General features: G+C 39.2%; 1 protein-coding gene across 1 annotated transcript in view; it reads right to left on the bottom strand.

Annotated features, from left to right (window-relative positions):
* The window catches only part of epha5 (EPH receptor A5), a 65,654-nt gene that overhangs the window by 5,249 nt on the left and 45,929 nt on the right, over nt 1–14,476 (bottom strand). The window contains exons 13-20 of the mRNA XM_010793351.1: nt 13,148–13,273; nt 11,763–11,948; nt 11,240–11,301; nt 7,538–7,605; nt 7,310–7,451; nt 5,543–5,692; nt 1,502–1,695; nt 255–419 (exon numbers count right to left, since the gene is read on the bottom strand). Of these exons, the coding sequence (XP_010791653.1) occupies nt 255–419; nt 1,502–1,695; nt 5,543–5,692; nt 7,310–7,451; nt 7,538–7,605; nt 11,240–11,301; nt 11,763–11,948; nt 13,148–13,273 (1,093 nt within the window). The remainder of the gene's footprint in view (nt 1–254; nt 420–1,501; nt 1,696–5,542; nt 5,693–7,309; nt 7,452–7,537; nt 7,606–11,239; nt 11,302–11,762; nt 11,949–13,147; nt 13,274–14,476) is intronic.

Raw genomic sequence — 14,476 nt, 5'->3', positions numbered from 1 at the left:
TATTGTTTCGATCTTCACAAACCTTTTTTTGACAATTTTTATTGCTCCTCTACATAAAAAAGCAGCAATGATAAATTATTTCAGTTTTTCTAAGTGCTGCATTTTAGTCTGTATCATGCTAATTGACTTCTAAAATCAACTTCCTACCACAAATAAATAGTCCCTATAAAAGATGATGACAAAGAGGTGTATTCACTTATTCAAAAATACATACTAGTGCTTCTTCATGCTTGTATTTGTATAAGTGGCCTTACTCTGAAGTCATCTGAGCCACTGTCTCCAGTGAAGAGTAACCTCCTTCCATGAAGAGCTCAGTGTAGCGCCCCATCTTGATGGAGTCGAGCCACTCGCCCACCGTCTGACTCCGAGCGCTGCAGCTCCCCTCCACACTGGCATGCTCCACTAACAGGTTGGAAACCCTGAGGAGATGAAGAGCAGAAAAAGAAAGCGTAAGACAGTAATCAAATGTAAGCATGTATTTTTTCAGGGAGTATTCATTGGCACAATTTAAAGACTTCATTCGCACCAGCCCTGTTTAACATTATCATATAAATACTAAGGAACGGTGCAATCAAATACATTTTGAGGCCCAGGGCTGAGCTCCGAAGTCCTGACAGTGATGCTTCATTATGCACCATCACGCAAAGCTGAAAACGCTGTCCACTCAAAACCCTTTGTGATTCCGCTCACTCTCCACGCTATCAAAGAGACACGCTCATGCAAGCTAACAGCATTCTCCACGCTGTAGCTAGGACAGGAGAGAAGTGTGGAACAAGGACAGGCGTCTCTTTAATCTGGCTAACTGTCACATGTTACTGCATGGGCTGTTAGATATGGCATTAAATTATTAACCCTGTTCCTGTGTCTGTTTGTGTGTGTAAGTGGGAAAGAGAACAATTTCACATCACTTCATTATCTGTACAAAGGAAATATAGTAATGAGGCTGTCTGGCTAAATGCCTGCTGCCTAGCGTTTATAGCCGTTTCATGCCATTATACACTAATGTAATGCATGTACATAGTGGGGAAATACTAATTGAATATTCCACTGTTACGATTATCAGAAGATACCCCACTGAATACAACACACATCCAATTCACACTAATGTGGAGTTGCTGAGAAATTGAGCAATTTTCATTTATTTCTCTCCTCTTCTTTGCCGGCATGCGGCCGTTAGAGACTATGTCCATCCGATTTTATTATGCAGCCACACGAGTCTTCAATGGAGACTCATTTTACATTTAATTTGAATTGTTACATCTATGAGCTTGCAGACCTGGGTTTAAGAATGAAAAGTTCAATTCAAACAATGCATTTTCTAAGATAAGAAAAGTCGGTGAAAATACAAAAATTCATATTTTCTTGAAAGTTTTTTTACTAGAATTGATAAATAAGTCCTGAAATATTAAAAAATATTCACAAAAAGACTAACATTTAAATACATTTATATGTTATTCAAATATCATATTATATTTGTATATATTGTGCGGGGAAATCTTACCTGTGTGAGGAGTTCACCAGTTTTTTTAATGAGCTGGGATTGCGTATGAGTTTGTCTAGCAGACAGACGATTTCATCAAACTTGGGCCGGTTGCTGCGCTCTCGCTGCCAGCAGTCCATCATTAGATGGTACAGAGCCTCGGGGCAGTCCATAGGACCCGGCAACCTATAGCTCTCCTCCACTGCCTTTATTACCTGCGAGAGACAAATGGGATGGAGAAACACAAAGAGAGAGGTTAGGATTTAAAAAGAAAAAGTGGTACAATAAATCAGGAAAGAAGTACTAACAAATGAGTCGTCAATTGTCATGTCTCAACCCTCTCCTCAAAAACATATTATGTATTTACAAAAAACAATTATACTTCGGATTCCCATTATTTATTACCACATTAACATATGCTTCCTCGGGTCTACATTAAAAACAACACTTACACACAATATCAACAAACCCAAATGAAATAAAAAACATTTCTCTTACGTCAATAGTTCATAAATAAATCTGATAAAATCTATAATGTAAAAAGGTATTTAATAGTATCTGTAACTGCAAAATACTAATTGTTCACTGTTCAACTTAAACCAAACAGGGTGTTATCATCATAGAGCAATATTTAGCCATGCAGCTGTTCCATCTTTCAAATCTGACAAAATGATTTAGAAGTGTCCCCAATTTGAGTCTGCATTGTGCGTTTTTGAGGGCATACGATGATGCAACATGCACCAGAGAGACCTCCATTAATACCTTTGAAAAGATGAAAGAAAAAGAGAAATCTACTGCATGGAGAGGACCGATCTTGTTTGACGCATAACCATGTAATAACTTTTTCCCAGCAGGACCACAACAAACTATTAAAGTAGAGTTCCTTCCAAATCTCCTCTGAATCCGGGTGTTTTGCTTCAGGGATGCTGCTGCCTTCTAACTGACCCTACGCTGAAACCTCCGTGAAGTTAAAATCAACTCCCCTGCGAGGATCAACAAAGCATCATTCGTGTATTTGATCCGCTGCATGGCCAAGTTAATCATTTCCGCAAGATGCAGCACTGAATCACAGACATTTCGTTTTCTTTGGGGGGGGGGGCTAAAATTGAGTTTAGATGAATAATAAATAAACCGCGGCTCTCTCTGTTAGACCCCGCATTGGAAGGCACGGCTGGAGTTATTTCAGCCTAGTTCTGCCAGAGCAAGACACTGCAGGGAATTGATTTGTCGAGTTCATGACAGCCTTTGCTCGAGTCAAATTCTCACAAAAGACAGACGTGATAGGACTCTCACACACACGCACGAAATGAAAGGGAACGTAAGCTCGAAGGGAGAAAGAAGCATCACATCGTGCTGAGAGAGGAGAAGAACTACACATGCTGACTGGCAGGGAGGAAAGATCAGAGGAGGTAAAGAAAAGACAGAGTGGGCGAGAAGGAAGGAAAAGAAAACAGACAGAGATTGCACATTTTAGGAGACAAAAAGAGAGGGCGAAGGAGAGGAGGAAAAAGGGGTAGAAATGAGAAACAGAAGGAGAGAGCTTAGGGAAAGAGAGGGTGAGAGCCAGAGACTTTCTGCCGCAGATCAGAGAAAATCCAGCATAACGCTTTCAATTAAACATCAAACGCCTTCTCCTCTGCTCTCCTCTCATCTTCAGCTCCTCTCCTTCCTCCTCTCCAGACTTCTCTGAGACAGACGGCCTAATAACCAGAAGGAGGAGGGAGGGGCCTGAAGGAGGGGATGAGGAGGTCACCGGAGGGGTGTGCGTACATATGTTGCCTGTGTCTATGAGTGTGTGTGTGTGTGTGTGTGTGTGAGAGGGTGGGTGGGAAATGCTACATTCTCACTCATCGGTTAGTGACAGGATGGCAGTTTTCCTCATTAAAATGACCTCAGGGCTGCAAATTGAAGTAGGTGCTACCTGCCACCCCCGTTTGTCTTCATCACCTTCTCTTCTTCATCTTGATGAGTAACTAACTGCCAGCAGTAACCACACATTTACGTTTTATTCATTTTGCCAAATATTTCTTAAATTGCTGCTTCTTGAAACCTTAGCCTCTAATGTGTTATATAAACCTATTATTTATATATATATTTTTATACTTAACCCACATAAACGAGCATATACACCTTTAGAGAATGCACAAATGTTGTATAACTTAATATGAAAATTACAAAATATTAATATGGTAAAGAATGTATATAATAAAAAATAAAATGTGGGGGATTTTATGAAAAATATGAAGTTGTGAGAATTTTTTTTTTTTGACTTTGCATGAATGAAAATCAAGGTAAAAAAACACAACATTCCAAAAGATGTGAGGCTTACAAAAACACAACATGATAAAGAAAAAATAGATATATCCGATACAAGTTATCAACGATGAATGCCATTTCCACAAATACCTATAAAATCAAAACATAATCAAATGTATGCCTGGGTGTAAACAGCATTCATGTGTGTCTGCTATGCTATAAACAAAAAAAATACCCACTGTGGCTATATACACCCCGGGATGAAAGAAAAGCCTCCTGTTCAATTTGACCAACAGCTTTACCCATAAGGATAATGGGTATATATATAAAAGCCTGTTATTTCCCCTACTCCTGTTTTTCTGCTTAGCTCAGCACCTCCATGTGTTTTCACCTGTCTCCCTCCTTTTGCTTACGCACACCTTTCCCTACACCCTGCCATCTCGCTGTTTGTTTCCATTAAGGTTTTTCCTCTTCATTGTCCACACTTTGCAGTAATATATTTATAATAACAGCTTACCGCATAGCACTCCCTATTTCAACCTCCATTTCTGACAGGAAACACGTTATATTTCACCTTACAGGTTTTTTTTCTTCCTATGTCTCCGTCGGCAATTAATACATTCCCAATAAAACATTGCATGGAGCTTTGCGTCAACATTTTTTACTTTTATAGAAATAAATCATTTGATGTTGTCAACTTATAAACTGATTTAGCTTTGAATAAGTGATTTATCATTGTATCCCAGATCAAAAAAGACTTAACACAATAACTTGATAATTGTTTGTTGAATAAATATATATTTTCCACTATATATCGTTTTTAAAAGTATATTTGGATGTTTTTTGGGATAATATATTAAATTGCAGCCAGGTTTATTGTCACAAGACATTTTCACATGCATCATTATAATATAACTAGTTTCACTATAACAGTAGCTTAAACTTATCTTTTATTTAATGATAACTATACGAACAAATACCAATATACCTGTAATCATGAAAAACAAAGACTTTGATTTTCCTCGTTTTTGTCTAGTTTTTTTTAACTGATTGATGGATTTTTATTTTTTTATTTGTAAGTATTACTTATGTTTGTTGTAAATACTTTTAGTTTTCTAGATACTTTTGGTACCCACTGTGAACATTTGTATAATAATAAAAAAAACAATAATGACTCTTGTCTCAACCCAAAGGCTAAAAAGTCGGTCCTAGTTGAGGATCAAACTTCATTCGCTGAAAACAGCAGGTTTTTTCCCTCAACGTCTTTTGAAAGACTCTTCAGGAAAAAGTTTTACATTTCAGGAAATATACTCGTTCGTTTACTGGCGGAGAATTAGATGAGAAGATCAATAGCCACAGCCGGGAGACCGAGATAAACAGCTAAATTGGCTCTGTCTAATGGCAACAAATGTCTACCAGCACCTCTGAAAGTGACTAATGAGATATACCATATATTTCATTTGCTAATTGCCAGACCATGTCTTCTTGGCTCTTGAAAGGTTGCCAGGCAACTCCAGGAAGTTATATAGTATAATCTGGTACATAATCCCCATGTAAAACGTGAAATTGACAATGAATTTCTATGGATTAAACTAACAAGATATTGTGTTAATTAGAGGAAAGACAATGCCAATGAAGATCTTGTTGGATTGAAAAGCAGCAAAACAGTTACTAAAATGTTTCATGGCTATTGTATAATCCTGCTTTTTTGCATACACCCCTGGTTGAACACTTGCTTTCAATTTTAAATTATGGGGTGAATAGTTCAAACTGAAGAATCATACAGCGAAATTAAATCAAACTTACATCTTGATTGGACATCTCCCAGTACGGCCTCTCTCCATATGACATCACTTCCCACATGACGATCCCGTAACTCCAAACGTCGCTGGCCGAGGTGAACTTCCTGTAAGCGATCGCCTCGGGAGCCGTCCAGCGAATAGGAATCTTCCCACCCTTTGAAAAAATGTAAAGAGATGAATTAAAAAAAATAAAACTGAAACTGGGTTTAGAAAATGTAACTCTTACGTGTTTTGGTGCTTGAAATGAATAGCTCTGATAAGTTTACATCGACATCAACTCAATGCTTTACAACAAAAACGATCTTTTGGTAAAGACATACAGCTGCAGGCATTGAACATTTTCACATTTTGTTGCACAAAGAACAGACCTTAATTGAGACACTTCTGCTCCATGTGGTCCAACCGACAATTACACTAATGAATACCAATTAAGGAACACATTCATGAAGCAGAGATTCACTTTCAAATTCCCTGTCCCAACTGTCGGGGGGGTGTGACATTCCTCTGCTTCATTATCGCTCTTTCATTGGAAAGATAGAAAAGTTCACAGGATGACTGCTGAGTTTCCAGAAGAAAATGCGTGTTCGGCTGATGAGTGGTGAAATTAGCTTGATGCAGTATTGATGAACACAGCAGCGGGATATCTCAGGGTCTGACTATTTGAAGGGTGTGAATTACATTATTCGCACTGCTCTGTCAGAGAGTGGGAGAGGAGAAGAAGAGATGTAGCCAGCCACAGTGAGAGGCGAATGACAGGATATTTGGCGCTAAGGCAGCACGACTCGCTGCTAATTGAGTGTTGCAGAGACCGAGCGAGCGCTAATTGGCCCGCCTCCTGCAGGAAGCAGCCGGTCTCTGGCTGACAGGACGCCACTAGGCCTGGGACACACAGCTTCATTTAAAACCCGCTGCTGCCGCCTTTGAGTGTGTATGTGTGAATGCAAATATATGTGTGTGTTGGTTGTAGCTTTCAACTTAATCAAAAGTTTGTTATATCGCAATTCACTGTACACATACACAGATACACACCAGATTGAATATAAATAACTTCGAAGACACAACATGGGGTCATGTAATTTACTTAGACTTGTTCTCTCTGTAACACTAATAATAATAATAATAATAATGCATTTTATTTATATAGCGCTTTTCACAACTCAAAGACGCTTAAGTGCTCTACTAGCACACTAGTGCTCAAAAACGATTGATGTACAGATCTATACATTAGTCTCAAATATCCACTTGCATGCCAATCAAATTCTTCAACTTAGTGTAAAAGAGCTTGAGTGCGAGTAAAGAAAACAGAAAAAAAAAAAATCTCTCTACTGTAATTATCACTTACAACGGTTTGGCTTTAGTGGAGTTAATGCTGGAGAAATTAATCTGGTTGGGTTATAGATAGGAAATCTACCTGCTGGATTCTTGCTTTGAGTTTGAGTCGCTTTGGATAAAAGCTAAAGAAGGAAATTAAATGTAATAAAGTCCACAGTTTTAAACACCTGCAAGTTGAAAAAAAGCTGTCCTAACTCACAGAAACGTTTCAAAAATGTTTGTCTATACCAAATATAGCTCTTGGAAATAATCTGTATCTGCAGGTTCTGCACCTGTACAATGAATCAACCTTCAGAACTTTGATGTCCTGCTGAATTGGGGTCAAACTTGGACAGAGATTTGTAGGCTGGATTACCTGAAAATCATGTATGGATAAATTGACAATGAAAATAACAAGTAGCTGCAGCCCTATTACATACACCAACATGCTCAGTCTTACCCGTGTGGTGTATGTAGCCTCTGCGTCATCTTCCAGGACTCGGGACAGGCCAAAATCTGACACTTTAGACACCAGGTTACTGTTGACCAGGATGTTACGCGCTGCGAGATCACGGTGAACGTAGCCCATGTCGGAGAGGTATCTGCATGTATACAGACAAAGGAGAGGTTTAAATCCAAGCACTGTGTCCTAAGGATGCATTCAGTAATACATTGTGTGTTTGCGTACCTCATGCCAGAGGCAATTCCCCGCAGCATCCCAACCAGCTGGATTACAGTAAACTGGCCATCGTTTTTCTGAAGGTAAGAACAGAAAGAAAACTGTTTCTTTAGATAAACAACTTCATACCGTCTATGAAAACAGTTCAAAGTAATGGCCACGTCATGATAATGAGTTCAAAAGTGGTTTGACATCAGAAGTGTTTGGAAAACTGCTGGGTAACAATGTGGTTCAATGCAGGTTATTTTCTATAATGTTTCCCATGTTTAGATTGCAAAACTCAACTTGCAATATAAAAAGAAAAAAAGATAGAGATCATGTATGACCTCTGGAGAAATGATGGCCAAGCATTCCATTATCGATGTTTAAAAAGTGCCTTCAAGCTATAAAGCCACAAAGCCACTCATGCCACAAAGCCAATTACAGTAAGTAATAGTATCGCAACACAGACCTCTGCAAAAGCATCCAACTTCAACTCACAGCTTTATGGGAGTGAAAGATTGTATAGGGGGAACACATTATTGCATCTTACTCTCCTTGCCTCTCATTCCCAAAAATTACAAATAATCAAATAATTACAAATACAGACAAAGGTCGTTGCTGCTCTGCTGTCCATGTTTTATTAAATCGCCCTGCCCTCGAGCAAGTCGCGGCCACTTTCTCATTCCTTCTTTCCCTCTAGTGGGACCTTCAAATCTCCATACCCCAAGTTAGTAATTAGGGCTTTTTAATAACTAAGCAAAAAATGATTATGGGGCAAAGAACCTTTTGCCAAGGACAGAATGTTCTTTCTCTCTGCCACTGTATGTTTGTCAGGAGGTATTTCCTTGAAGGGATGTAAACGAGTTCTCCACTCATTTACAGGGTTCATACACTTTTTCACCAATGATTTTCAATGACTTCTCCATGACTTTTCAATGATCTTTACCTCATTTTCCATGACCGAAAAAAAATTACTCTTTCTCAGCGGTACCACTGAAAATGGTTTATTTTAACATGGAACAGGAAAATAAGGTCTGCAAGCATATGAAACATGTTGTGCCTATCTAAAACAAATCAAATAGTAGGCTTACTAGCTTCTACACGCTAAAGCAACTGTACTCAGGGATGAAAACTCATCAGGTATGAAAAGGTGACAAGGATCCGAGCCCCCCCACCCCACGGAATATCGGCTTTAAAATTAGGAATAACAGAGGATTTTAGCAATCAGAACAACTAAAGCAGCTGTTAATAATAAAAATAACACCATGCGCGTCATGATGGCACATAACAGCTCGCGACCGCAGATTATTTAGCCGATTAGATAAAAATGTAAATTATATTTGACGCAACTTTAGTTACATTTCCATGACTTTTCCAAAACTTTGGGAAAAATATTGTTTTCCATAACTTTTCCAGGGCCTGGAATTTTCCAGGTTTTCAATGACCGTACGAACCCAGCATTTAGCATTGCACTCTTATAACACTGTTACTCTTTTAAAGAAATTGATGCAGCAGAACGTAAGATTTCTTAAGTCTTTTTTATCCCAGACATTCTTCTTTCTTGTCAATACCAACACCCACAATGCAACTGAATGCAACCCGTTTTAGGGTGTTATGCTAGTTACAGCTAATGTAGCTTTGAACCATTAACCTCAAACAGGAAGCCAGGGTAAGCCAACCAGAGGCCAAATAGATCAGGTTATGCCTTCAACATAGCCAGAAAAACGTATTGACGACTATAATATAGGTACCTGCAGGTAGAGTGTGACATTGCGTAACAATGGCCACCTGTTTTCAGGATTACCGGCTGATAGAAAAATGGGCTTTCCTTAAATTGAGACATTTCTTCGACTATTGGGGTTTTGGAATAGCTGGCGGAACCCACTGCCTCAAATGAAATGAGGTTTTTCTGCCCAATAAACAGCCAATAAGAAGGTGTTAGCCTTACAACAAAACATTGATGAAATCACATTTAAATCATGGCAAACACTTGTTCCTCTCCCATTGAAAACCTTTCCACCAGGCTGACTCCAATAAGAGTTTTCTCTCAAAGACAGCTCTCTGACTTTTCAAAGCCCAAGCTTCGGCCAATCCAAATGTCAACGATCCAACCTTCCACTCATCCTTTTCCCAAATGTCCACAGTAGAAACGTAGCTCTCTTCCCTTCTCATGTTTTCTCTCACTAATGCAACTACTTCTCTCCCCATTCATCCCCAGCAGCAGAGCATCCCACTAACATGTGAAATGAGATGTTAAGCCAAAGATGTGAGTTATGAGCCTCATACTTCATTGTCCATAGCTGTGACCCTTAATCCGGGAGCCAGTCCAACCACTGGTTCTCTCATGGCTGTGTCATTTGCACCGGCCTCAATATACCAGCCATCCATGTAATTACTTCACAGGGTTGTCCATGCTGCTCCTCCTGCTGGTCTCCCAACTTTTCTGCCTCGCTTTGCCATCCCTGATTACTCCCCATGGCACACAGGGCAGTCACGTCAGCAGTTTTCCAAGTGACCACAGAACATCCTTCCTCTTTTGTCTCGCAGCTTCCTCCCATGGCAGAACATCTTGTTCAGGCAAAGTACTTTCCTCGTTCCAGTCTGCATTCTCTTACAAACACACCCCCATATTATTCTCACCTTTCCTAAGTTTCCATGCTCTGAAATATGTCCTTACCTTCATGCAATCGTACGACCATATTTCTATCATCTCTCCATTAGCCATCTGCTGCCGGAGGTTGACTCTTTTTCATGCATTGTCCGCCAACTGAGCATCTTGCAATTGCAACCAGTGAATGGACTTAAGTGCTCTGGAGAGGGATCACTCAATTCAGGTGGATTGCCAGCCTTCATTACCTTCTCCCTCTCAGCGAAGTCCAAATTGTCTAGACAGTGTGGACGTGATTCCAGACCCTGAGTGCTCAGATGTCTTTCATATTTTCTGGCAAAGTGAACCGTCTTGTCGATGGAGTTAATACACATTTCGAAAAGTGTTTTAAAATCTGACGCATTTAGACGCAGTGTCTGGGCTCCTCGGATTGTTCAGTAAGATTTCATTCTGCCTTAAATGTTTTAGAGAATGAGGAATCGTGCCAACTTGAATGCGAAATGTAACATTGCTTTCCCCTTGAAATACGTCAACGCAGCTCCTGCCAACTTCAGTCCATCTGTGTTGTTTACACTCAAAAATGTGTCTATCCATGACATATTCTTTCCCCGTATATTTCTGCTTGGATGTGTAGAATGATGAGGTATTGAATTGGACTAATGATAGCTTTGGTGGACATATTCTCCCTCCGTGGTGTATCAACTCTACAAACAGCTCTTATAAATATGTTTCCTTTCCAGAGGATTAAACATCTCTTTCACCCCTGTGATTGTTGTCCTCCTAATCTGGCATTTAGTGACTCTCCTCCCTGTGCCACTTACCTCAGTACAGACCACTACTTATCTATGTCGGAGAGCCCACTCCACTTCATTTTCATGTACCACAAATGTGCTGCGTAACAATTACTTTTGTATTGATTTTTGAGAATCAATTGTGTCTGTTAACTTTCCTTGTCTGCTTCCCCTTCTGTTTCCCCTTTCTCCCTCTCATCCTTCTCTTTACCAACTGTCTCCTTCATATAATTATTATCTGACTTTTCCTCATAATCCCCGCCACCTTTCATCCTATTTCACTCATAACATCCTTCTCCCTAGATTCCCCACAAATATCCTTTTTCCTACCTTGAGAAAAGTGTCCAGTGATCCGTTCTCCATGTATTCAGTGATGATCATCACTGGCTTGCCTAAGAAGACAAATATTCGGAATTAATTTAATGACAAAAACAATAATACATTAAATAAAATCATTTGTGATTGTATTATTTTCTCACTTAGGTATCAGCTATTTATATTATATTGTTTTACATATGCAATTAAATGTGGTACTGTACCACTTGAACACATATGGTATGTACAAGTCAGTAAAAGTTCACTTCAGAAGCACAACTGAGCTTGATAAAGCACAGTCGAAGCTGTCAGAGAAACATGTGAGCCTGACTGATGAAGAGCAGCTGAGTCTGATGGATGTTGAAAAACCGTGACAAAGACCAGCTTATAGACTGAAGTAGAGCTTCAGATTCTTCTACATATACACAGTACAACTGCCACATGAGAAGTCCCAGTAATCTGCAGTGTGACATGTGTTATAAATCTCACAGGGTGAACATTGGGCTCCAAACGAGAAACAGACATGCTGATGACTCACTCTTAGTGACCACGCCCTCCAGACGGATGATGTTTGGATGGTTGAACTGGCCCATGATGGACGCCTCCCACAGGAAGTCGCGCCTCTGCTGTTCTGTGTAGCCCACTTTCAAGGTCTTGATGGCAACCTGGATCTCTCTTTTCCCGGGAAGCCTCAGCGGTCCACTGCACACCTCACCAAACTCCCCTGAGGCAAAGAGATGGAGCGTGACTTTGGTCTCACACGTCGCAGAAGTGCAGTCCTTCAGTTAAGACCAAAGCTTTCATAGTAACCTAAAACTAATAAATTGAATTTTAAGGCGGCAAAACTAATCTTGTTTTGGATTTGAAAGTTAAGCTGTAGAGGAAGAGAACAACTCTGGAAGTTTTTTGGGCCAAATTTGAGTTATTACTGCCGATCAGTTCTCTATAGAATCTCAGAAGAACAAAAACAAAATACATAAACAAACATTTTTTAGTTTTCAAAATAATGAACAATGCTAATTTTCTTCTGAGGGCATCTTCAGTTATTTCTAAGCTAATATATATTTAGTTTAACATCTCCATCTATGGCTGTCCATTGTTTATAATGGTTGCTGACAGTTAACGTGCTACCACGGCCCAAAACATTTCCATTAGGAGAAAGGTGCTGCAACTTCAGAATCAATTCAAATATAATCACAAACGTCAACTAGCTTTCCGGTCCCAGCTGTGTGCATCACTTTTAAGTGTCCCCTGATTTCCGTTGTGTTTTGAGCTTCAGGCAGGGAATGTTTTTCCTGACCTGTCGGCCACCGTTGTTTATGTTGTTTGGCATCAGAATCGCAAAACAACCAAATGTTTGACTTCTGTATAAATACTGAACAAAAATGTCATTATCACTACAGATAGGAGCCTGGAAAGCAAATTAAATGTTTTACTAAAGTGGACCTATTTCACTGCTGATCAGCAAGAAAGCTTAAAGATGTTGCAAATGAAAATGTTTTTCAACAGAGCACAAACACCATTTATAGCCTTACGAGCTGTCACTTTCTTACAGTGCTTAGCTTAATTGAGTGTGTACAAGCCTGCTTCTATACAATGACTCCCAATTATAAATGTGACGGGTTGAAGAATATATGATGCCTTTTTATACAGAATAGGTAATGAGAAAATGGTTGAATTTTGACATGACACAATTAGGCTTAATGAATTACAGTTATAACTGTACATTGAGTGTGTGTAAATATAACATTGTTTAAAATAAAGATTATAATGTATTTTGTACCTGCTTGACAACAGAGATTCAGTTTAAAATGAACAATAATATATTTTGTGATACATTATTCTGGCCAAATCAGCCCCAGATGATGCTCAGGGCCAGAAATCACAATAATTATCTTTCACACGCACGCAGGAGGGACTCACCAGCTCCGATGATCCTCTCTATGGAGATGAATGAGACGTCAATCTCCTGAGCAAATTCATGCACCGCCTGGTTGGGATCTTCATAGGTGAGCGGGTCAATGTAGGTGCGCACGCCAGGGAACTTTACTGTGAACACACAGGCATTGCTTTATTACCATTTATGTGATTTACCATCATTAACATTTATTCAGGCTTGTATTCACATCAGAATACATCACTATTGAATTCAAGAGTAGCTTGATTTGTTTGTTTGTTGTCAAATACATTTATACTTAATGTTCTATATTATGATATTAATACATTAAATAATCAAATCTGTGATAAAAGATGTCATTCTAATTTTATCAACATTATTTCTTGCTTCTTATATTGTATATCTAACTCAAAAAGTCCTTATAAATCTTAAAACTGATTTTACAGGAAATATCGGAGGCAAACAATCAATTGACTGCTTCTCAACAACCATTGTCTCCTATCGGCTGCAGCAAAACAGGAGAAATTCCACCTAGAAATAATTATCTTTCACGATAAACTGAAGCATTTCAAAAATATATAAAGTAAAAATAACACACTTATTATAGAAAGTCTCAAAAATGACAAGCATTGCTGGGTGGGCAGGTGAATGTATTTTGCTAAAAATATATTTCCACTTTCCCGTATTTGCCCTTTCTCTCTCTCTTTTATTAAACATCTTTTATGAGAAATTATTTAAGAATTGGTGCCTATTCTATATACATGTAAACATTTTGACAATGATTCATGCCTTTTAATCATCCCAATGCTAAACATTATTTCAGTCACTTTTTGTTGCCATGATAAGTAAATAACACTTATTTTCAAATATTTTCTTTCATGACATGAATCAATATGACAGTGTACCACACATCCTGGCACTGATGTACCCGTCACGGTGGCTTCTGATGCCAGCAGATGGATGGCATGCTGCAACGCCAACAATTCAGCCAAATATATTAGGCTGTCATCCCTTATAAATCATCATAGCTATTGTGTTTCCTCTGCCAACATGGCTGCCATTGGTCTGGCCTGTAGCTGTGTCATTTAAAGAATAGCTCCGAGTACAAAACACTATCAACTGAACACACACAGAAGCGTGTGTAGGCTGACAGGGATGAAACAAAGTAATACAGACATGACCGCTGTCTGAACCCTCTACTGTACATGACCTGTTGTGGAAACTCAGGATGAACTTGCCTGCCAGCAAGCCACACACACACACACACACACACACACACACACACACACACACACACACACACACACACACACACACACACACACACACACACTATATACACTATATATTACGTA

Source organism: Notothenia coriiceps, unplaced genomic scaffold (assembly GCF_000735185.1).
Source record: "Notothenia coriiceps isolate Sejong01 unplaced genomic scaffold, NC01 NC01_scaffold00037244, whole genome shotgun sequence".
NCBI classification, from domain to species: domain Eukaryota; kingdom Metazoa; phylum Chordata; class Actinopteri; order Perciformes; family Nototheniidae; genus Notothenia; species Notothenia coriiceps.
The sequence above is the reverse complement of the archived record's forward strand: the minus strand, read 5'-3'. Positions and strand labels throughout refer to the sequence as shown.